We start from the raw sequence: 22,065 nt of genomic DNA, 5'->3' as shown, positions 1-22,065 counted from the left end.
AAGTTTTTTGTTTACGTGTAATTGAGAAAAAAAAATGAAGACAACGATATAGTCACCCTGCAGATGTATGTGGCTGTGTGTTGGTTGGCAATCACTTCATTAATAGCATAGAAAAGTAGGTTATGCGTGTCTTCTTTAAATTTGCTTATATGTGATTGAGAATAAATTTTGACTTTAAAGCTTGACCTTTTTTCTTTTTCATTCCTTTATTTCTCTTCTTTTCTTTTTTATTTCTTTCAGTTGCCGAACGAGTAACCGGAAAAGCTTAATAGGAAATGGCCAGTCACCAGCATTGCCTCGTCCACACTCCCCCCTTTCTGCTCATACAGGTAACTATACCATACTGTTTTTTGTGCCAATTATTTTGCTACCTTTTATTTTTAAAAAATTTAGTTCTTATGAGGACTCAGGTGCATCTTTGTAGATGCTTTTCAGAGTGGTTTTAATTTTTCATGCCTAGGAAAGGCAGTTTCTGTTCAAACCTTAGCCTCCCTATAAACTTTCTGAATTATCTCTAAAGTGCTTGGAGGTCTAGCATCTTGAAAAACAACTTTCTTTTCCAGGGTGTTTAGTCCCTTCTCAAGTTAATCTCCCTATGTTTTACCAAATATGAAGTGAATTTAATTTCAGATGAAGCAGTATTGGAGGCTCTGTATGTTTTTCAGATTTTCAAACAAGCCCAAGCCTCTTAAAGAGTGCCTTCCATATATTTCTTGGGGTGGTGTGCAGAATTCCTCAGAAAATCTTTCTTGCCTCCAGACTTGAGAAGCATCTTTACAGAAGGCTGGAACCTCGTTTGATTGGCAGGGGTTATAATAGCTTGTCTATTTGAAGAAGGTTCTTTCTGAGGTTCTTTCTCATTGGGTATTGGCTGTCAAAGTAGGTTTCTTTTTCCCTTGTCTATATTCTCTACTGATTGAAACCTCTTTTTGGGGAGGAAGGGAGAGAGTTAAGCCATAGCATTTGGGTGGCTGTGTTGGGTTGAGGGTAAAGGTAGAATCATAATATGGGAAAGATTAGTGGCCAAGGATGATGTACTCGGTGTTGAGATTGACATTGGCAGGCAGGGGCAGTATACAAAGTGGGAGCTATTGAATTTGTTTTGTACTTACACTTGGAGGGAAAAGCGAACTATTTGTGGTGCAGATTTGCAGTTGCATGTATAAATCCCTTTTATTCTAATTTGTTCATGGAAATGTTCATATTGTTTACTGTTTGTCACATTCTTAATTTAAAAAAAAATAACAAAGTGGAAGCTGGCATATTAACCAAGTCCAGAGATGTTAATGTGAGATAAAGGTCTGAACTTCAGGACATTGTTGAATCACAGAATTTCAGAGTTGGAAAGGACCACAGCAGCCATCCAGTCAAACCCCTGCACAAACAGAATCCCCATCGTAACATTCCTGACAGGCAGTCATCCAGCCTTTTCTAGAAGTCCAAGAAGGGGGAATCCATCACCTCTCAAAACAATTTATTCAGTTCTTGGACAATAAATCATAGGACAAGCTATAGGACATTGAACTAGACAGTTTGCTATGCTCATTTTCTGCTGGCATGTATGAATTTTTTTTAGCTTCACTAGAATTTTCTTTACTTAGCAGTCTCCTGCCCACCCACCCCACATCATCCCTTATCATCATTTATAGTAATGCAAAGTCTACCCCATTCTGGACAATTATCTAGAAAAATGGATAATCCGGTAGGATTAGAACAACTTCTTTTATTTTTTTTTTGCAATCATATAAAACATATTTCCACATTAGTCATGTTGTGAAAGAAGAATCAGAACAAAATAGGAAAACCATGAAAAAGAAAAAAAAAAGAAAGAAATAGTATGCTTTGATCTGCATTCAGACTCCATAGTTCTCTCTCTGCGTGTGGATAGCATTTTCCATCATAAATCTTTCAGTGTTGTCTTAGATCATTGCATTGCTGAGAAGAGCCAAGTCTAACAAAGTCGGTCATCACACAGTGTTGCTGTTACTGTGTACAGTGTTCTCCTGGTTCTGGATTAGGACAACTTCTGAAGTCAGGAAGATCTGAGTTCAAATTCAACCTCAGATCCTTACTAGTTGTGTGACCCTCAGCAAGTCATTTAACTTATACCTGCCTCAGTTTCCTTATCTTTATAGTAGAGATAATAATAGCTCATACCTCACAGGGTTGTTGTAAGGATCAACTGAGATGGTGTTTGTAAACTGCACAGCATAGTGTGCCTAACACATCACCGGCACTTCATAAGTGCTTGTTCTTTTCCCCCTGTCCTGAAGACCCTCTAAAGTTGATCCTGACTTGCAGTCTTCCTTTTTTCTTCTGTGATGGGGGAAGGTCATTGGGAAGTGCAAGAATCCTTTGTGAGTCTAGCTTTCTTGTGAGATGGAGACAGTTGTTCAGCGGTATTTGAGGGCCACAAGCAGCAGACCACAGCTGAAAAAAGCAGGGCCTTCAAGTGATTGAGACGTGGGTTCAGATCCTGTCTCTGCCACATACCTGATTTATGACCACAAGAAAGTCACTTAATTCCTCAGTCCTCTAAGACTGCAAGTTACAGAATTGCATTAATGAGTTAACAGCCATAAGAGCACATTGCAAACCTTTTGTTTAGCTGTTTTTCATCGTGTCTGAGTCTCCATGACCCTATTTGGCATTTTCTTGGCAACAATACTGGAGTGATTTGCCATTTCCTTCTCCAGCTCATTTTAGAGACAAGGAACTGAGGCAAACAGGGTTAAGTGACTTGCCCAGAGTCACACAGCTAGTAAGTATCTGGGGTCATATTTGAACTTGGGTCTTCCTGACTCCAGGCCTGGTGCCATATCCAGTGTGCCACCTGGCTGCCCCTTTGCAAACCTTAAAGTGTTATATAAATGCTAATTTCCAGACTCTAGGTGTTCCCCACCCTAAATAAATTACTGGTGCCTACATCCTTCTCTTCCCCTTCTTTTCTTTCCTAAAGATAATGATTGAAAAAAAGATGATGAAGACTGGGTGTGATTTGTTCGCTAAGAAAGTTATGTGGAGTTTTAGAAATCACTGAGGCCAAACCCTTTGTTTTTCAAATAATGGTAATTCAAATCAACCTAATGTTTTAAAGTCAGAGAAACTTTTTCTTCCCAGCAGCTCCGTGAGTTCAGTAGTACACGTAAGAATCACCACTCCTATTGTACAGATGGGGAAACTGTGTTCTAGAGAGCTTTGTGATATGCCTAAGGTCACACAACTAGTCAGGGAATAGAATTCTACCCATCTTCTCAGCCTACCTGTGTTTTCACTCCACCATGTGACACCCATCACAGTTACTATGAATTGTATTTTAGCATTCATTTGGTGGGGAAGAAAATAAATTATATTTGCACAGACTGCAGTTTTTAGTGCATGCCTGTGATTTGTACTTTAACATTCATTTAGTGAGAAAGAAAATAAATTGTATTTGCATGGACTGCAGTTTTTAGTACACACCTGTGATTTCATTGACATCAGGAATAATTCCCAATGAGGAAACTCTCCACCAATGCAGATGAACAACTATTCTAGAATGTGTAGTCTTATCCGAGTTGATGAAGGCATTGAGGGTTTAAATGAGTAGCCCAGAGTACCGTAGTTAATATTTATCCAATCAGAATTTGAACTCAGGTCTTCCTGACTCCCAGTTCTGTTCACTATTTGCTGTTCTTTATTTCCAGCCAGACTTGATTAGTGATTGAAAATCTGAGCATAGAAAATGATTATTTTAAGGGTTTTGCTTTTGTTTTGTTTTGAGAATTGTACAGGGCCAGGACTGAACAGATCAAAAGGGATGACTCAACAGTGTCAGGGTGACGTGGCTGCTACCTGTCCCTATCTGGGCAGCTGAACATGAGCTCATTTTTCCGATTTCATAATCTTAGGGTTCTTGATCATTGAGTGATATGTCATGCTTCTGAGGCAATCTCACGCAGGCTTATGTTCCCATCATGAGTCTTTTATCACTGCATCTTCCTTATATTTTAAGTATATCGACAAGAGGAAGAAATGAAGCTATGACTTCACTAGTACCTTTATTTCAGTGTTTATTTTATAGGATACCCGAGGCTCAAAACGACCCCTTCTCCTCCACTGTGTTGAACTTCACTATTTGTATTTATCAAAGGAAGAGAAGAGCTTGTCTTTTCGACCCTGAGAGTTACTTTGTTTTTGAAATAGATTTTATAGTTTGTTGTATTTTTGTGATGGGAACAAAAAGATGCTTATAACCTCAGAGACAGGTGGGAAATCTGGCAGTCTTTTTGTGGGGAAGATATAGCAATGTTACAGAAATAAATCTGAAGGAAGGAGGGAGTCTTCCTTATGAATCTTTTGACAAGTAGAGCAAACTCAGTCATTTAGGCAGTTAATTAAAGTTTATCCAAGCTGCTCCCCTTTCCTCCCATTCTTTCTTGTTGATCAATCTGTTGTTACTGCCCAGTTTTTTCACATTTCCTCCAAAGGTAGAATAGGGCAAAGGAGAGTGGGTAAATTTTTGGCTATTTGCTTACTCACAGCTCAGGTTTGGAATAAATGTTGCTTGAATAGAATTATGGGACAAATTTTTTGTTTTATCTGTCAATCTTTTTGGCCCATATCCCTAGACTATTTTTTGAAGCCAGAAAAGTTGAACAAATTCAGGATAAGAAGAGAATGGATTTCTCCTTGTTTTGAGGAGAAGTAGCAGAGTATCATTATTACTTCAGCTTAGGTCAGACTTCAACATATTCTCATAGAAACCTAAACCAAGCACTTCAAGATATAATGTATGTGCATACATGGTTAGGTGTGGACATAAATATGTGCTTATGTATATGTTTGAAATGTATGTCTCTCTCAATCAGAATAATAAAAGGGGATGCTATAGTATGATGATTTTTGCAAAGAAAGAATCCAGGGAAGCCCACAAATGTATTAAGTTAGCTATAAACTAGAAATGAGGTGGGTTGAAGAAAATGTATTCATCTATTCCCAACTGGAGCAAAAATTCCTTAAGGAATTTATTGCCTCATATGTTATTTTTGCATTATCTTAAAAGAAATGCCAAAGCCAAATAAATTATTGTGGGGAGAAAATGAAATAAACAATAGGGAGACAAATTTCCCTTTAAGAATTTCCTTCAGAGCCAGTTTAGGAACCACACAATCAATTAACATGCATGTGGTAAGCATCTAAAAGAAATCCTTACTTTCTGACTAGCTGTGTGACCCTGGGCAAGTCACTTAACCCCATTGCCTAGCCAAAAAAAAAAAAAGAAATCCAATCTTTCTATGTGATAGTCACATGGTACTTTTGTACCTCAAAAGTATTTATCCAGCCTAATCTTGGATCTGGATGACATTTTGCTGTTAACAAACCTCAAGTTCATCCTCTGAGAGTGAAGATTTATTATCAATAAGTATATTCATAGAAAAGGGCCATATGTAGGCTATGTACCTAAAGAGTTGTTCTTTAGTCATTTCAGTCATGTCCAGTTCTTCCTGAATCCATTTGGGGTTTTCTTGGCAAAGATACTGGAGTGGCTTGCCATTTCCTTCTCCAGTTAATTTTAGAGATGAGGAAACTGAGGCAAATAGGGTTAAATGATTTGCCCAGGTTCACACAGCTAGTAAGTGTCTGAGGCTGGATTTGAACTCAGGAAGAGGAGTCTTCCTGACTCCAGGCTTGGTACTCTATACACTGTGCCACCTAACTAAAGAGTAGAAGCACAAATATTTTGAGGAATAGCAAAATTATTGGAATTTATTTGTATATCTTTTCAAAGTAACTTGTAAAAGGCAACACTCATTTGCATGTGAGTTCTAGTATGCCTATTTTATCTTATAGTCACCCCTTGTATGTCTTATCTTCTTGAATAGATGTTAAGCTCCTAAGTATTTGTTTAATGGAAGAGGATGCTGCTGCTGCTGCTGCTGCTGATGATAGCTAGCATTTATATAGTATTTTAAGGTTTGCCAAGTGCTTTATAGATTTTATCGTTCGACCCTAGCAACAACCCTGGGAGGTAGGTGCTATCCCCATTTTACAGATGAAGAAACTGAGACACAGAGAGGTGGTCATTTGCCCAGCTCACAATGTGGTAATTTGCCACACAGCTAGGTAGTGTCTTAGGCCAAATTTGAACTCATGTCTTTCTGATTCACTACACTTTACCACTGTGCCACCTAAGGGAGAAGGGTGAATGAATATAAGAATAGTATGTAAGAATATATGTAAGAAAAGCTAAATCTAAATATTTTAAATGATGAATGGTGAATTTAAAATGGTGAACATGGGTTTTGTTCTCTGTATTTTGGAAGTCCCTTGATGTTTGGAAATATTAAATTTTGGACCAATAAAACATGAGTTTAACCCAAGTTGTAATACTATCTGTATCAGAACTATAGCATATTACCATATAGCATATTAATACTTCATTTATCAAGAGATAACTTGCCTGATATCCAAGCTATTTAGAATACAATGAAGAACGAAGAAATAGTAATATTTGCTTTTTAAAAAGACAAGCACAAAAAGGGGTGGGGGGGCAGCTGGGTGGCACAGTGGGATAGAATGCTGGTCCTGGAGTCAGGAGGACCTGAGTTCGAATATGGCCTTAGACCCTTACTAGCTGTATGACCTTGGGCATGTCACTTAATTCCTATTGCTTTGGGGGGTGTGTGGGGGAAACAGGCACAATAGATGTCACAAAATCCAAGTACTAAAGTCTATGCACTTTATTTAGGACCGTCCCCAATACCCTTGGTCAGTCTGTCCACTTGGCAGTACTAGGTCTTAGGTGGCATTGAGATAGGTCAAACTAGAGATGCCTAGGTCTAAAAATTATGTGGATCATGAAGGATCAGGCAGGTAATATAGAAAGAGGTCTGTGGCAGGGGTAGCTAGCAAGGGTGACAAGATTAAGGCTCTAAAAATATGTGAATAAGCTAGAAAGACCAGATCAAATAAGATAAAAATTTAACAAGAAAAAATGTAAAGGCCTGTGTTTGTTCTAGACAATAGTTCACAGGAGAAAGATCTGGGGAAGAGGAGTTCAGTGAGTCTCACGCTGTGCATAAGTCAATAGTGCAATACGGCAGCCAAAAAACCCAACCAAACAACAACAACAAAAAAAACCCAAAACCAACCCTAACGTCATTTCCATCTGTATTAAGAAAGGAGTAAAATTAAAATGCAGAAGAGGGTCCCCTAGTATCCTCATCTGATCAGACACTATTTGAAGTGTTGGATTCAGTGCTGGAGTTATATATTCAAGATACTGTAAAACTGGATCAGGGCCAGTGGAGGCCAACCAGACAGGTTTGATGCTATGCCGTATGAGGAGCTGCTGAAAGAACTGAGATGTTTAGCCTGGAGAAGAAAAGAAAGAAAAAAAGAGACAAGCATTTGTAATGTTGTTTTAATATAGAAGAGGTTTAAACTTGTTCTACTTTGCCTTGAAGGGCAGGAGTGAGTACAGTGGGTAGAAGTTTGCTGATGGATGGACATGTAGATGGATGGATGGATGGATTGAAGTGAGAGAGAAACAGCTTGTAGCTTAATGAAGGAAAACCCATTCTAATGTTTAGAGTTGCCCCAAAATGGAATGCCTAAGGGAAGGGTGAGTTTCCCATCACTCTAAGCAGAGTCTGAACAATTCTTGAAATGCTCTTGGTCAAGTACAAGTTGATCCAGATGGTCCTTTAGGACCTTTGCAACACTGAGAGTCTCTGGTTCCATGGTTCCCTCTGTGGGAAAGTCAAGGCATGAGTGGAATGTTAGGAGAATTTGGCAATAGGTAGAAGTCCAGTGAGACATCCAGGAGTGGTCAGGCCATTGCATGACATGAAGTCCAAGGACAGAACCCAAAGATAGGGTCTGGCAGCTAGCACTTGGCCAATGTGAACAGGTAGTCAGCATCAGGGAGGCTACTGAAATTCAGAGAGGTTCTAGTCCAGGGATGGGGAAGTTCTTTTGGATTTGTTCCGTAAAATTTGGATTCAGTCACAAGGCTGCACTTAAGGACCTAGAAGGCCACATGTGGCCTTAAGGCTGCAGGTTCCCTACCCCCGTGATCTAGTCCTTAGAGGGTCCTGTCAAGGACAAGTTGCTTATAGTATGGGCATAGTAGGGAGTAGGATGCAGAAAATAGCAGTTGTGCATTTGCAGGGATTGGGGGGAGTACAAGGTGGAGACTTGGTCTTAGATAACAAAAGTCCAGTTATTAGAATAAAAAGGTAAGGTCAGAGCAGAACTAGCAACAAGACTGACTAATTGCTTAGCAGTGAATCTGAGGCTCCTTTCTTCTCTCTTGTAAATAGTCTAAGTTGTTCCTATGGGGCAGATTAAGCCTACTGGTTGAGAATCAGTACCCCCTACTGTGGGGCCTTTGAGGGATGTGGGGCCAAGGATCCAGGTCAATTATTATAATCCTCTTCCTTTAGACAAGGCTCCAATACCTTTGTTATTTGATTTTTCACCTGTTAGTAGATCTGCAACAGCCAATTAAAAAGGGTGAGAACAAGAGGCTGAAAGCAGTCCCACGGAGGCCAGTGAGGTGTGGACAGTGACAGTGTCCAGAGCAAGGAAGAAAATGGGGAAAAAAGCCCTAAAAAAAAGTAGACATTAAAATTCAAAAAGCATAACGGTCTGAGGTCATTTATTTTCAGGTTAAGTGAACAGTTATCTGGAAAATCCACTTATGTCCAACACTTCGTTCTCTAGTAGTGCTATAAATAGATTAAAGGTGGCTTAAGAGAAATTCATGGATAGAGATCCATAATGCGTTATTAAGGGAAACTAGGATGTTAAGGGGATCCATGCTTTCCCTCGGGGCCACTGTCAGAGACAGAATACTGGGCTTAGTGGATTGTTCTTCTTAATGAGTATAGCAGTTTCTGTTCCTGTGAATAACAGCAACAAAACCGTCTGTGCATTTAAGCAGGGAAGAGATTTGTAGCAGATGCTGTCACTTGCCACTGTTGCTGTTAGAGGCTTGTGTAGAGGCTTAGGAGCATCAGCCCTTCCAGACTGGCTCTCTCCCTCTCCTTCCTTGCAGCTTATACAAATCAGTACAGATTTTGTTCTTGAATTCTGTGGCTGGAATGCTGTCTATCCTCATATCTGCCTTCCAGCTTTAAATTCCAGCTAAAATCCCACCTTCTACAGGAAGCCTTTCCTGACTCACCACCCCACCTCCACCTGCCTTCCTTCTGTTGATTATTTCCAATTTATCCTGCCCATAGCTTTTTTCTACATAGCTGTTTGCAAGTTGTCTCCCTGAGGAGACTGTGAGGTCCTTGAGAAAAGGGACCATCTTTTGTCTTTCTTTGTATTCCTGGCTTTTAGCATAGGGTCTGGTACATAGTAGGCACTTATTAAGACACGTTCATTAAGATAAATGCTAGTATACTGAGTGAATGACTAATTGAAAGAAATCAGGAAGTACACAGGAAAAGTTATTAAAAATTGAGAAAGTAGCTTATGGTGCCACCTTGGGACTTATTCGGTCTGGGTGATTCACCATCGATGCATCATAGAGAGATGAAATGTGAAAAGCAGTGTTATAGAATGAGTTTTTATCAATTCAATTCAACAAATATTAAATTCATACTTGTACAAAGCCCCAAGCTAGGCTTTTAGAATACAAAACCAAAAGTAAATAGGACTTCTTGCCCCCAAAGATTTTACATTCTACTACGGGAGTGGGGCATGATACAGAAACAGATAAATGAATGAATGATAATTTGAGGAGAGAGAACACTAATAACTGGGGGGATCTGGAGAAGTTTCTTTGGACATCCTAGTTTCCCTTAATGAAGGCACCTGAACTGAGCTTTAAGGAAAACTGTGGATTCTCATAGGCAGAAATCAGAGGCAGTATATTCTCATTATGGGGGACAGTCTGGGCAAAGATAAGAGATGGAATGCCAGGATTTGCAAACAGCACTTTAAGTTCAAGATCCCACCTTTTACTCTTTATCTTGAGATTAAGGATTTCTAGTTTAAGGATCATCAGTTTCCCCTGTTCTCTCCTTTTAATACTTTGCAGTGAGGGAGTTTCCTTTCAGCACCTTTGTCTGTTGTTTTGACAGTGAACATGATTACGTTGAGGTGAATTATCTTAAGTATTTCTTAAATTTTGCCAATCTACCTCATAGTCTCTCCCAAGTATCAATGGTTAGTCCAATCTTTAAGGAGTTTTGGGATGAAAAATCCAAGTTGCTTCATGGTTAACTAAGTAACAAAACAGCTGCTTTACCAAATTTGTGGGAGAGTATTCTCTCCAAATATTTCCTATATGATTGAATTTTAATGTGGTGCCTAAGGTTGGTGAAAGCTGTGTTGCCTGTAAATATTTCATGTTGAGGATAGTTTTACACAATAAAAATGTGTAAATCTTGGTAACCAGCTAATTAAATTATCCCCTATATTCTATATCTTAATGAGATAAAGTAAGGCTAGATAACGTAGCCCACATAATATCAGTCTATTTTCTCAATGACTTTAGGGCGCTTCACTAACTAAAATTCTATAGTTTGGGCAGCATGCTGACTTACACCATGAATATCACGAGTCTTTCATGAAAATGTTAAATAGCAATAGTAGTTATCTAATATGTTTTCATGATAAGGATTTAAGTTCACATCCTGACTCTACTATCTGCACAGTGCCTGGCACATAGTAGGCACTTGACAAATGTTTTTATTTGATTGATAGATTGACCTTGGACAAATCACACAATCTCTCTGAGTCTCAGTTTCATCAAATGTAAAATGAGTTTAGATTAGATGGCATCAAAGGTCCCTTCTGGGGGCAGCAGGTGGCGCAGTGGATGAAGCACCAGCCCTGAAGTCAAGAGGACCTGAGTTCAAATGTGACCTCAGACCAAATAGTTGACACTAACTGTGTGATCCTGGGCAAGTCACTTAACCCCATTGCCTAGCCAAAAAAAAAAAAAAAGAAAAGTCCCTTCTGTCTTTAACTCTTTGACACGCTGATTCCCTGATGTGACTGTGAGGTTGATCTAGATAAATACTGCCCTTTTGTATTTGGAGACCATAGGAACCAAGAAAAGTTAATTTATATATTCTGGACATTACTGTAAACAAGTCATTAACCTATCATCAAATGTAACCTGCTTGCCTCTTAAAAATCATCCTTTCCCCTACAATGATACCTAATAGGAGCCATAGGCGCTCATCCTTTCTCTCCTAACTGTAGGTTGACCATGATGTAATCTGATTTTGTAAGCTTGGTTTGAAACTGGAAAAAAAGCCATATTATTTCTAGAATCATGAATGAAAGCTCCCAGTTTTTGCGTCCTTTTTTCCTGTCATTAGCTGGATAGCTTAACCACATAGTTATTCTTTCATTTGTTGGGTAGTTTAGCAGGCCTTGGATGAAAAGAACCCAAGCAGTGTGGCATAGTAGAGGGAGCATTGGGTTTGACGTCAGGGGAGACTTGAGCTCGCTCCCCACCCCCAGAGAGATCATGGGCAGTGTGACAGTGGGTAGGTCATTTAATCTCTCTGAAAATTAGTTTTGCTATCTGTAAAATAAGGATATTTCCTGCCATCCCTGCCTCACTGGGTTATTTTGAAGATCAGATGAGAAAGCGTATGTGATCTTTAAAGTGTTCCCTAAGCACTGTTATTCTTTATATGGGATCTTATTCTGACCTCAGAGCATGTGTGGTTTTAGTATCTTCTGAGGGGCCACTTAGCAGATCAGTCTGAACCTACTTCCCATAATATACTCTCCATATGCTTCATAACCATTATGTGTTTCACAACACATAATCATATGTGTTTCATAACCATTTCCTCAGAACTAAGGATAAACTTCAATTTTCTCATTCTCTATGCCATCCACAGCTTTTTTACGTTCTGAAAATTCTGTGTCTGTAATGGTTCTACTCAGTGTATACTATGTAACAATGTCTGTACTGCATAATGGCAGTATACCCTTGCTCGGAGCTGTTAAAGCGCCATTATCAAAGGGTATACTCTGTTCAGGTGTCCCTGTATACTTCCTAATAATGGAAGAGATGTCAGGGAAATGTCACCCTCTGGAAAAGAATCAGCATGAACTGTATGAAATTAGTTCATTGCTTAGAATAGGGTGTCCGTCTAGTCCAACGAGGGAGAGAGACTGACCAGGAATTCTCCCCCATATCTCATTGATTAGCTTGTCTCTGGAGGTCTCATCAGAGAGGTAATAATTTTGAATACTACTGATGAATAGAAAGTCACAGCTTACTCAACTGTATTAAATGTGTTCAAGGTAATATCGTTATGAACAGGGATGGGGGGTTGTTTGCATGAAAGCCTTAGAGTGCAACCTTCATACAGAGCCCCATATAAGGAGGAGATTTATTTATTGTAATACTAGAAAGGTTCACTTTTCACTGTAGCAGGGATTAGCTCTCCAGATTCTATGGTAGCCTGGATGACCATAGCCAAGACCATCTAACCCACTTTGTTCCAATGCCCTCCTTCCTAATTGGCCATTGTTCCTTTAAAAATCACGGCACATCTCACCCTTCCTTTCTAAGGAAAAGAATCAGCAGATTCCTGTTTAAATAGTTGGTGATTTTGCTGCACTGTTACATCACCAATTGGGAATGTACACTAATATTTATTAGAGTTGGGTCCATGTGAAGTCAATTTTCTTCACCATTTATTAAGCCTTTGCTGTGTGTAAGAAAGGTACTGTGCCAGGTATTGGAGATACAAACACAGAACTAAAAAGTCCTTGAACTTAAGGAACTTACTTACCAAGAAGGTTCTTCACATGTACAAGTCAGTAGGTAGGAAGTGTATATAAAGGAGTCCTTACAACTGGGGAATTGGGGTTGGGAGTGATAATGGAGAGAAATCAGAGACCTCTGGTAAGGAAGGTAGCACATGAGGAAGGAACATAAAAGGCAGAAGTGGAGAGAAGGAGTACATTCTAGACATCAGGGAACATCTGTGTGAATGCACAGGTGGGAGATGGAATGTAGCCTGCTTAGTCTGGAAAAGAGACTAGGTAAAGGCTAGTGGCAATATGACTTAGGACTGGAAAGGCCGGGAGCATCCCAGTGCTAGAGGATTTTAAATGCCAGCCTGGGGATTTTGTATTTTATCCTGGTAGCAATAGGAAGCCACTGAAGATTTTGAGAAGGGGAGTAAGTAATGTGATCAGACCCATGTTTTTGAAATATCAGTAAGATGGCTATGGGGAGGATGAATTTGAGAAGGGAAAGACCAGAAGCAGGGAGAGCAACTGGGAGGCTTTTGCTGTTATCGAGTTAAGAGGCAATGAGGCAGAATAAATAAGCAGGGATGGATATGAGAGATATGATGGTCAGATCCTTAAGACCTGGTAATCAATTAGATATGGGGGTGAAGGAAAGAAAAGAGTCAAAGATATTGCAGTGGTTTTGAAATTTGGTGACTTGATGCCAATGGAAATAGAAAATTTGGGAGAATGGTATGTTTGGGCAAAAACAATAATTGTAACTAATGCTTTCGCACTATAAAGGCTTGTATATGCTCTCTACTAAATGGCCATATAGTTGGGTCCTTGAGAAAATAAAATGTTCGCGTATTATGTTTCCAATAATAGCTGGGTTAATATCTCTTACCACCTCCCCCTCTGCCTTTCTCCTGCCCCACCCCATAGCATATAGAAATTGGTCTGAATGGTTTTGGTTTTCTTTTTCTTTCCCTCTCCCCAGCTTTGTTACATAGGTACTGAATGCCCCATTTCCTATTCATCTGTAAGCCCTGAAAAAGATTAACTGTCTTTTTTGTTTAATGACTTGTCTCCATCAGTATTTTTTGTGTGAGCATTAATATTCAGGTATCATTTTTAAAGCACTTTTCTCCTTCCTTCCTTCCTTCCTTCCTTCCTTCCTTCCTTCCTTCCTTCCTTCCTTCCTTCCTTCCTTCCTTCCTTCCTTCCTTCCTTCTTTCCTTTCTTCTTTTCCTTCCTTCCTTTTTTCCCTTCCTTTCTTTCCTCTTTCCTCCCTTTCTCCTTTTCATCCTTCATTCCTTCCTTTCTCTCTCTTCTTCTTTCCTCCCTTTTTTCTCCCTCTGCCTCCTCCCTCCCTTTCTCCCTTTCTTCCTCCTTCCTATTTTTCCTCCCTCCCTTTTACCCTCTTTCCTTCTTCCCTCTCTTTCTTCTTTCCTCTCTCCTTCCTTCTCTCCTTCCTCTTCTTCTCTTGCTCCCTCTCTTCCTTTCTCCCTCCTTCTCCCTTACCTTCTTCCCTCTCTCTTTCCTTCCCTCCCTTCCTCCTTATCTCCCTCCTTTCTTCCTTCCTTCACTCTTTTCCCCCTTTCTCCCTCCCTTGTTCTTTCCCCCCATCTCACTTCCTCTCTCCTCTTCCTCCTTCCTTCCTTTCAGAGTTCTGGATTTGACTCCCAGTTCTTATCTTTATTATCTTTGTGATTTTTATCTTTGAACAACTCACTTCATCTCTCTGGGCCTACTCCCCCATTTTGTAAGCTGAGAGAGTTAGACTAGACGAGCTCTAAGACCTCCTTCTGGTCTAAATCCAAGGATCCTGTAAGACCCACAGTCAGTCATCAGCACTGCCTTTAAGGACCCTACTGGTGATTTCCAGTGAGATTATGGGACTTCTGAAATAAATCTGTTTTGAGCCAGAGACTTACTAATGTTCCTAATGAGACTGAAGTGTGGTGATGTGGGAAATGTGGCATTACTAGAAGGTAAAAATATAAGTAGGCAAACCTTCAAGTGTCCAAACTAAAGAAAAGATGGTTTATAGATTTTTCACAACTTACAAATAGCACATGCACACAGTCCTTGCCCACAAGTGAAAAATAAATTCACTTTGAGCTTTTACTAAATCTAATTCTTATCATACTGGTTTTTTTATATTAGAAACCTCTCTTTGCCCTCCTCACCCCCCACCCAAATACTATGAACCAATGCCATCTTAAGTACTTTTGGGCCTATGGAAAGATTATTGCTTTATCTTCCACCCCTCAGAATTCAGCCCTTATCTGTAAGGCTAATAAATAACCCTAACAGACCCAATCCAATGATAAAAACTACAACTAACCACTTTTCTCTTTTCAGTCTCAATCTGGAGACCTTCCCTCCTAAACTCTTCAGAATTTCTTCTTTTAAGGATTTTTTTGTCCAACCAAAATCTCAATCTTTTCTTTAATTTGCAATCACAGAAGGCGCAGGAAGGGATTTCAGCCACCATGTAGTCTAGGGTTTCTTAACATATGATCTGTGTACTTTTAAAAAATATTTTAATAACTATATTTCAATGTAATTGGCTTCCTTTGTAATCCAACATCTTTTATTTTTTACATTTAAAAACATAATCTGAGGAGAAGAGCCAACTTTCAGAGGGGTTCATGAAACAAAAAAGGTTAAGACCCCCTGATCTAATCTAACCTGTACCTAAAAGAAATCTGTGCTCTAACATAAACCAACAAGTAGCTATACATCCTATACTTAAATAACCACAATGGAGGCTAGTCCACCATCTCCTAAGAAACCATCCCACTTTTGGACTGCTCTGTTTGTTAGGAAGTTTAGCCTGACATCAAGATAAAATTTTCCCTGTCACAGCTTCCATCCATGACTCCTAGTCCTACCTTCTGGGATTAAGAGAACAAATCTAATCCCTACTTAATTTGACCATTCTTCAAGAATTTGAAGATAGCTTTGATGTTTCCCCCTTGAACTTTTTCTTCTCCACCTAATATTGCTCAGTAAGGGCCATTGAAGTTGAATTAAACTCTCCAAAGAAAGCAGCTATGGCAGACTTCAGACAAGGTCACTCCAACCTTCTTATTGACTAGAATTCTGTTCAGCCTTTTGTACCATCTAGCCTCCCAAAAGCCATTATACAGGCTTCCCCCCACCTCTTTTATTCTGTGAAAAAGCAAGATTAGAAGCTCCTTCTTGTGAAATGAATTGTTACCAACACAAAGGGAGAGATGTACTTCCTTTCTTGGGAAGAATCCTCTATTAATCTTTTGGCATTTCATTTTCCAATGGTGGTGGCCATAATCCACTTACATAGTCTTGCTTCATTTCCCTTGTGGCAAGAACATATTTTAAGAGAGGTAGGGTGGGAAGGAGGGGAGAATCCAACTTGTGGTTGGGTAATCAGAACAAAATAAGCAGAGTCAAAGTGGGATGAATCTTAAATCTGTTGCCCACCTCTCCCTTCCTCCCCCACCCACCACTACCAGCCTAATGTTCTAACTATAGAATCATGAAACTTACTATAAAACTACATCAGTTATCCAATGATGAAATCCTAGAAATATAGACTTATTGTATCATTCAGTTGACAAGCATTTATTAAGCACCTACTGTGAGCCAGGGAATACAAAGAAAGTCCACAATAGTCCCTTGCCCTCAAGGAGCTCACAATCTAATGCAAAGACAACATGCAAACAACTACGTACAAAAGAAATATATCCAACCTAAATTTGAGATAATCAGCAGAGGGAAGGTGCTAGTATTAAGGAGGATCAGAAAAGGATTCTTGCAGAGGGTAGGGTTTTAGCTGAGACTTGAAGGAAGCTGGGAGGCATTCCAGGCATGGTGTATGGGCAGCAAAAATGCAAGGAACCTGAGGATGGAAAATCTCGTGTGAGAAATAACAAAGAGGCCAGTGTCACTAGATCAAAGAGGATTATTGAAAGGAGTAAGTTGTTAGTAGACTAGAATAATAGCCAGAGCTAGGTTATAAAGGACTTTAAAAGCCAGGTGTTTGGCCTTTAAAGGATTTTACATTTAATCCTGGGGGCAGTAGGGAGCCACTGGAGTTTATTGCATGGGGGGTGGTGACCTGCTCTTTAGGAAGGCCATTTTGATGGCTGAATGAAGGATGGACAGGACAGGGGAGTAACTTGAGACAGGGAGAACAGCCAGAAGGCTGATATAATTTGTTTGTCTATAGACAAATTGTGGAAACTCATCTAATTTGACCCTTCATTTTACCAAAAAAAAAAAAAAGGAATTGAGATGCAAAATATGAATTGATTTTCCTGTGGTCACACAAAAAGGGGAATCACAAAGCTTGAAGTAGAATTCAAGTCTCTTGACATTAGTCCATTGTTTTGACCGATAAAACACATTATCATTCACTGTGGTGATTACTCAGCAAAGCAGGTGTGGCATTTACCCTCTGGACAAGTTACAGAATCATAGTTTTAAAAGTCTCTATTTTCAGATTAAGATGTCCATGTTAACTCACATTTTCCCCCATCACAATGAAGTACTGTGCACAGTAATACCACAAGTGTGCCTTGGGGTAAGTTCTGGAATCCAGATCTCTAAACTTACCTTGAAATAATTACAATTCTAACACTAATAATACTTTAGCTGATGTGGTAATGCACGCCTATAGGCCAGCGATTGAGGTGAAGTCAAGCTGTTGGGTCTCTTGAGTTCATAAGTTCTGAGCTATGATGGAGCTAAGCTGATCAGGTGTCAGCATCAACTTTGGCATTGAGATGCTGAGACCCTAGGAGTTGGGGACCACCTGATTGTCTAAGGAGGGGAAACGAGCCCATGTTAGAAACAGAGCAGATCACATTTTCTTTGCCAATCAAAATGAAACTGAGCTGTTACTTCCAGACTGGGCAGGGTAGTTTTAAAATGAAACAAACCAAATAGTAATGTTTTAACATATATTTCTGTATTTACTGCTAGAATGTTTGGATTCTCCCCCAAGTAAGCCATGTTAATAGAGGCCTTATAAGTCCTGAGCTTAAATGTCAGGAACTCTAACAGTATATAATTAGAGAACCATGAAATATGAAATTATACGTATACTGTGGTTCTCATATGAAACTTAAATGGTTCTGTTGTGGGAGAAAAGGATTCTACTAGCATTCCTGCATTGGAGTCCATGGCATTTTTTCCCTTTTGCTTCTTGAGGAAGTATAAGTAAAGAAACTTTAGAAACTATAAATCCATTATAAGTAATGGAAGAAGAAGAGGAGAAGCAGGAGGAGATACTTTGTTTATAATATAAATATAACCACATATTTATATACATAAAAAGCTTGTTTTTGTTTTTGTTTTTTCATGGCAGAGCAGTTCTATTTAAAATTTCAGGAAGTATGAGTCTGAGTGATGTTGTGCAGACTCACCCTATGTTAGAGGGGGCAGATGTCTCAGGGGTTGTCTTCCATAGCTGAGGAAGGAGATGCAAAGTTGGGGCCTTCCTTGCCCAGGCTCTGGGATCTACATTGCAGTCAGATCCTGAAGGAACCCCCTCTCCTAACATGCTGCCTGCCAGATGGTTTATGGTAAACCGGAAATAGTTCTCTCAGCATTTTGTACAGTATCACATAAATTCCTCCTATCAGATTAGAGGCTTTTCAGGCGATGAAAAGAGCACTATACACATAGTTGTTAGATGTGTTCTTTGTCTTTGCTCTGCCATGTCAACCAGTCATTTAACCTGCCTAAGCCTCTTTTTCTCCCTCTGTAAAATGGGGATAATAATATCCACCCTTCCTGTTTCATATTGTTGTTGTTCAGCTGTTCAGAGAACATGCCTTTGCAAACTACGAAGGGCTACCCTCATACATGGAAATTTTAGCAATGGGGATTCTCCTAGGAAACCCAGAACCTAACCCCATCCTAAGAACCATATAGAGACACCTAAAGGCAGCTAGGTGGTGCAGTAGATGCAGCATCAGACCTAGAGTCAGGAAGACCTGAGTTCAAATCCAGCCTCAGACGTTAGCTGTATGATTATGGGCAAGTCACATTTTCCTCATTAGTCAAATATGCTAGAAAAGGAAATGGCAAACCATTCCAATCTATTTGCCGAGAAAACCCCAGCTGGGGTCACGAAGAGTCAGACACAAATGAAACAATTCAACAATAACTAGTTCCATGGAGAAAGCACTGGACCTAGACTCAGAAAACCCCAACCCCAGTGCAGCTCTGGCTCTGACTAGCTTTGTAACTGTAGGCAATTCACTTGGCTTGCCTGAGCCTCTGTCTACTTGTCTGTAAAATGGGAATGAAAATAACACACTTCCTGCTCTACGAGGGCTGTTGAGGGAAAGTGCTTCATAAATCTAAAGTTGTTATATAAATGTGAGCTGCTGTTACCATTATTACCCCCACTACATATCCTAGAGCCCCAGAATTTGAGTAAGGACCTGACAAATGCCAGAGATACATATTTAAAAAGTTAATTATCCCAGCCCTCAGGGAGCTTGCATTTTAATGGGGAATACAGTGCATATTGATTCAACTTGTGGTGCGAAGACCTGAGTTCAAATCCCACCTCAGACATTACTAGCTCTGTGACTGAGCAAGTCCCTTAAATTTCTGTTCTCTTCAGTTTCCTCGACTACAAAATGGGCATTATAATAGCACTTATCCCCCTGGGTTGTTGTGAGGATCAAATCAGATAATATTTGTAAAAAGTGTTTAGCACAGTGCCTGACACATGAATGCTACATCAGTGCTTATTCCCTTCCCTTCCCCCCATTTAAGGGAGCTGGAATCAAGGAAGCAGATGAATGTGTGTTGCCACAGCACAAATGGCAAGATTTGCAGACTAGGTAGGTCCTCATATCCTCGTGAGTGGCTGGTGGGTCATGGTCAACTCCAGGGAGGTCATGGTCTCTGGTGCAGAGGAAGTGACACCAGCAGGGGAGAGGGCAAGATGCCCATACTGGTTAGGCCCTTCTGAATGGCTGGATGAAGTTGGACAAAGGCTGATTAGCTTTATACTCAGGAAGGAAGGAAGGAAGGAATGAGCATTCATTAAGCTCTTACTGTGTGCAGTGGATTGTGATAAATGCTAGGGATGAAAATAATCAAAGCAGTCTCTGCTTTTAAGGGGCTCACATTCTAATAGGGGTAAGGGGACACAGCAAATATAGAACATTTCAGCTACAAGTCAGATGGAAAGAACCTGTGGGCCTCAACATTTAGTAGCAATAGCATAGGTGATGCCTATTCATTAATGTTATTTTCATTAAGAAAACCATGTCGGTTGCTGATGCTAAACCATTTGACAGTGCCAAAGAGTTAGATGGTGAGGACTTTTTTTCCTTGCCTAGGTCAAGGGTGGGGAACCTGCGGCTTCAAGGGCACATGTGACCCTCTAGGTCCTCAAGTGCAGATTCGGTCAAAGGGCTGCACTTGAGAACCTAGAAGGCCACATGTGGCCTCAAGACCACAGGTTTCCCCACCCTTGCTAGGTCTTCAATGCCTGTGACTCCTGAGCATCCAAGAAAGAAGTTGACAGGTCTGTTTTCACAAGGGTTGGTTACTTCTCTAGAATACAGATGAAAGGACTCACCTGGAAGCATGACTGGTGGTCTGGGAATTGTGGCTGTTCCTGGGGCTTTGGAGCATACTTCCCTGTAAGCAGTTAGAGGAAACTTGGTGATGGTACAATGAATGGTGGGCCCATTCTCAAGGGCTACTCACCCTCAATGATGGCTTCAAGGGCTGAGCTTGAAGCGGGGCTGGTGCTTGGAAGGAAGCTGCTATTCTTGGATCTCACACTCTGCACCTGGGGCAGTCTTCCTAAGGTCTCAGGAGAAAGTGGTGGTACAGGTGGTTTCACCTGCCTGGCACATGCCATCTCCTGTCTCTCCAGCAGGGACCCTTGCTACTTCAGCTGGTCTGGTGTATGTATGGATAATAGGATTAAGTTTCATATTAAATTAATTTGAGATTTTGGTCATTTGGTTTCAAAATCAAGGCTAAGGAATCTAAATTTTTATTTCGTTCTTATGTTCTAGATTAATTCTTCATAGAACTTTATTGTTAGAAGGGATCTCAAAGATCATTCAGCCTAATCTCATTTATTCGTCTTCCTTTGATCTCTATTTCTGCTTGTTTTATTGCCATTCTTTTAATATTTTGGCAACCAAAAGCAGCATAGCGTGTAGTAGAAACATATAGAACCAAAGACCTGAATTTGAGTTCTGGTTCCAGTACTTAGTAATTGTGAGGTATTAGGCAAATTACCTCACTTCTCTGAGCTTCATCTAGAAAATGTTAGTAGTAATACCTCATAGGAAAAATGTTTTGTAAAGTAACATGTAAATGTCAGTAATCTTTGCCTTATTAGGCCCTTTTAATACCTGGAACTGCCAAGATTGATGTTAGAATGGAGTTGGTTTTTATATATCTGATAATGTAGACATACTTCTTAAAAGCAGTTGATCCAGATCTTGTGTAAAATCGATTGTATGTATTATAATATTCATTTACATATCATAAAGTTCGATTTATAAATTAAACTCAAGCATTTATTAAGCACCAACTCCATACAAATGATAAACCTAGATATAGAGTCTTGCTCCCAAGGAACTTATTAATTCTACTATGGGGAGGAAATATAAGAAGATTCATTTACACAAATAAATCAAGTGCAAATGTGGTGAGTATGTCATTCACATCAGTATCAGTATGTGTTATTTGGATGAGCTTAGAGTAGGAAAGCTATTATCCTCTAATCAGTTCCTCTAAACTTAATTCCTGAGCCCCATCTTGCCCTTAAAGGAGTGACTGACCCCTTTCCTTAGACCCCTAGTGGTAACCATCAGTATCTGAACATCTGCCCTGGGCTTCAGGTTGCTTCCTGGCAAGCATAAACTCGATTTTTGATATCTTAGGCTTTTAGAAGAGGCCCTTCTCTAGAGTGGCAAATATTCCCAGACCAAAAGCTTATGTGCATATAGATGTAATTCAGCCAAATGCAGGAAATCAAAGAATCTAACAAATTTCTAAAGTTGGGGGAAGGTACATTTCCCTCTAGGCTTCTATAATTTGGTTGGGTAATTTGAGATTAAAAAATCTAACAGCGATTTCATTTTTTACCAATTTTATTTCATCATTTCAGAAGAAATGGGGCTTTGATGTCTTCACAATTCATTTCATTTGACAGTTCTGATTTTCCAGAGGACAAAGACCAAGTGTCATTTTTTTCCCCTCTCTGGACCCCTAGCAAGACATCTGCCTCCTTTGCAATACAGAAAATCTATTCAGCACCTCTTGTTACAAGTGCTACCCATGTAGGAATGTCTGCCTTGGCCATGCTTCCAAAGG

The 22,065-nt window shown here is 39.8% G+C and overlaps 1 protein-coding gene across 6 annotated transcripts in view; it reads left to right on the top strand.

The window, feature by feature from the left end:
• Positions 1-22,065, top strand: part of MAST4 (microtubule associated serine/threonine kinase family member 4) — a 781,800-nt gene that overhangs the window by 644,347 nt on the left and 115,388 nt on the right. For all 6 annotated transcript variants that reach the window (XM_078153164.1, XM_021007208.2, XM_021007207.2 and 3 more), the window contains one exon: positions 241-329. In XM_078153164.1, the coding sequence (XP_078009290.1) occupies positions 241-329 (89 nt within the window). The remainder of the gene's footprint in view (positions 1-240; positions 330-22,065) is intronic.

Source organism: Phascolarctos cinereus, unplaced genomic scaffold (genome assembly GCF_003287225.1).
Source record: "Phascolarctos cinereus isolate Bilbo 61053 unplaced genomic scaffold, phaCin_HiC Scaffold_4;HRSCAF=312, whole genome shotgun sequence".
Classification (NCBI taxonomy): Eukaryota; Metazoa; Chordata; class Mammalia; order Diprotodontia; family Phascolarctidae; genus Phascolarctos; species Phascolarctos cinereus.
Note: the sequence above shows the minus strand (reverse complement) of the source record. Positions and strands in the feature narration are given on the sequence as shown.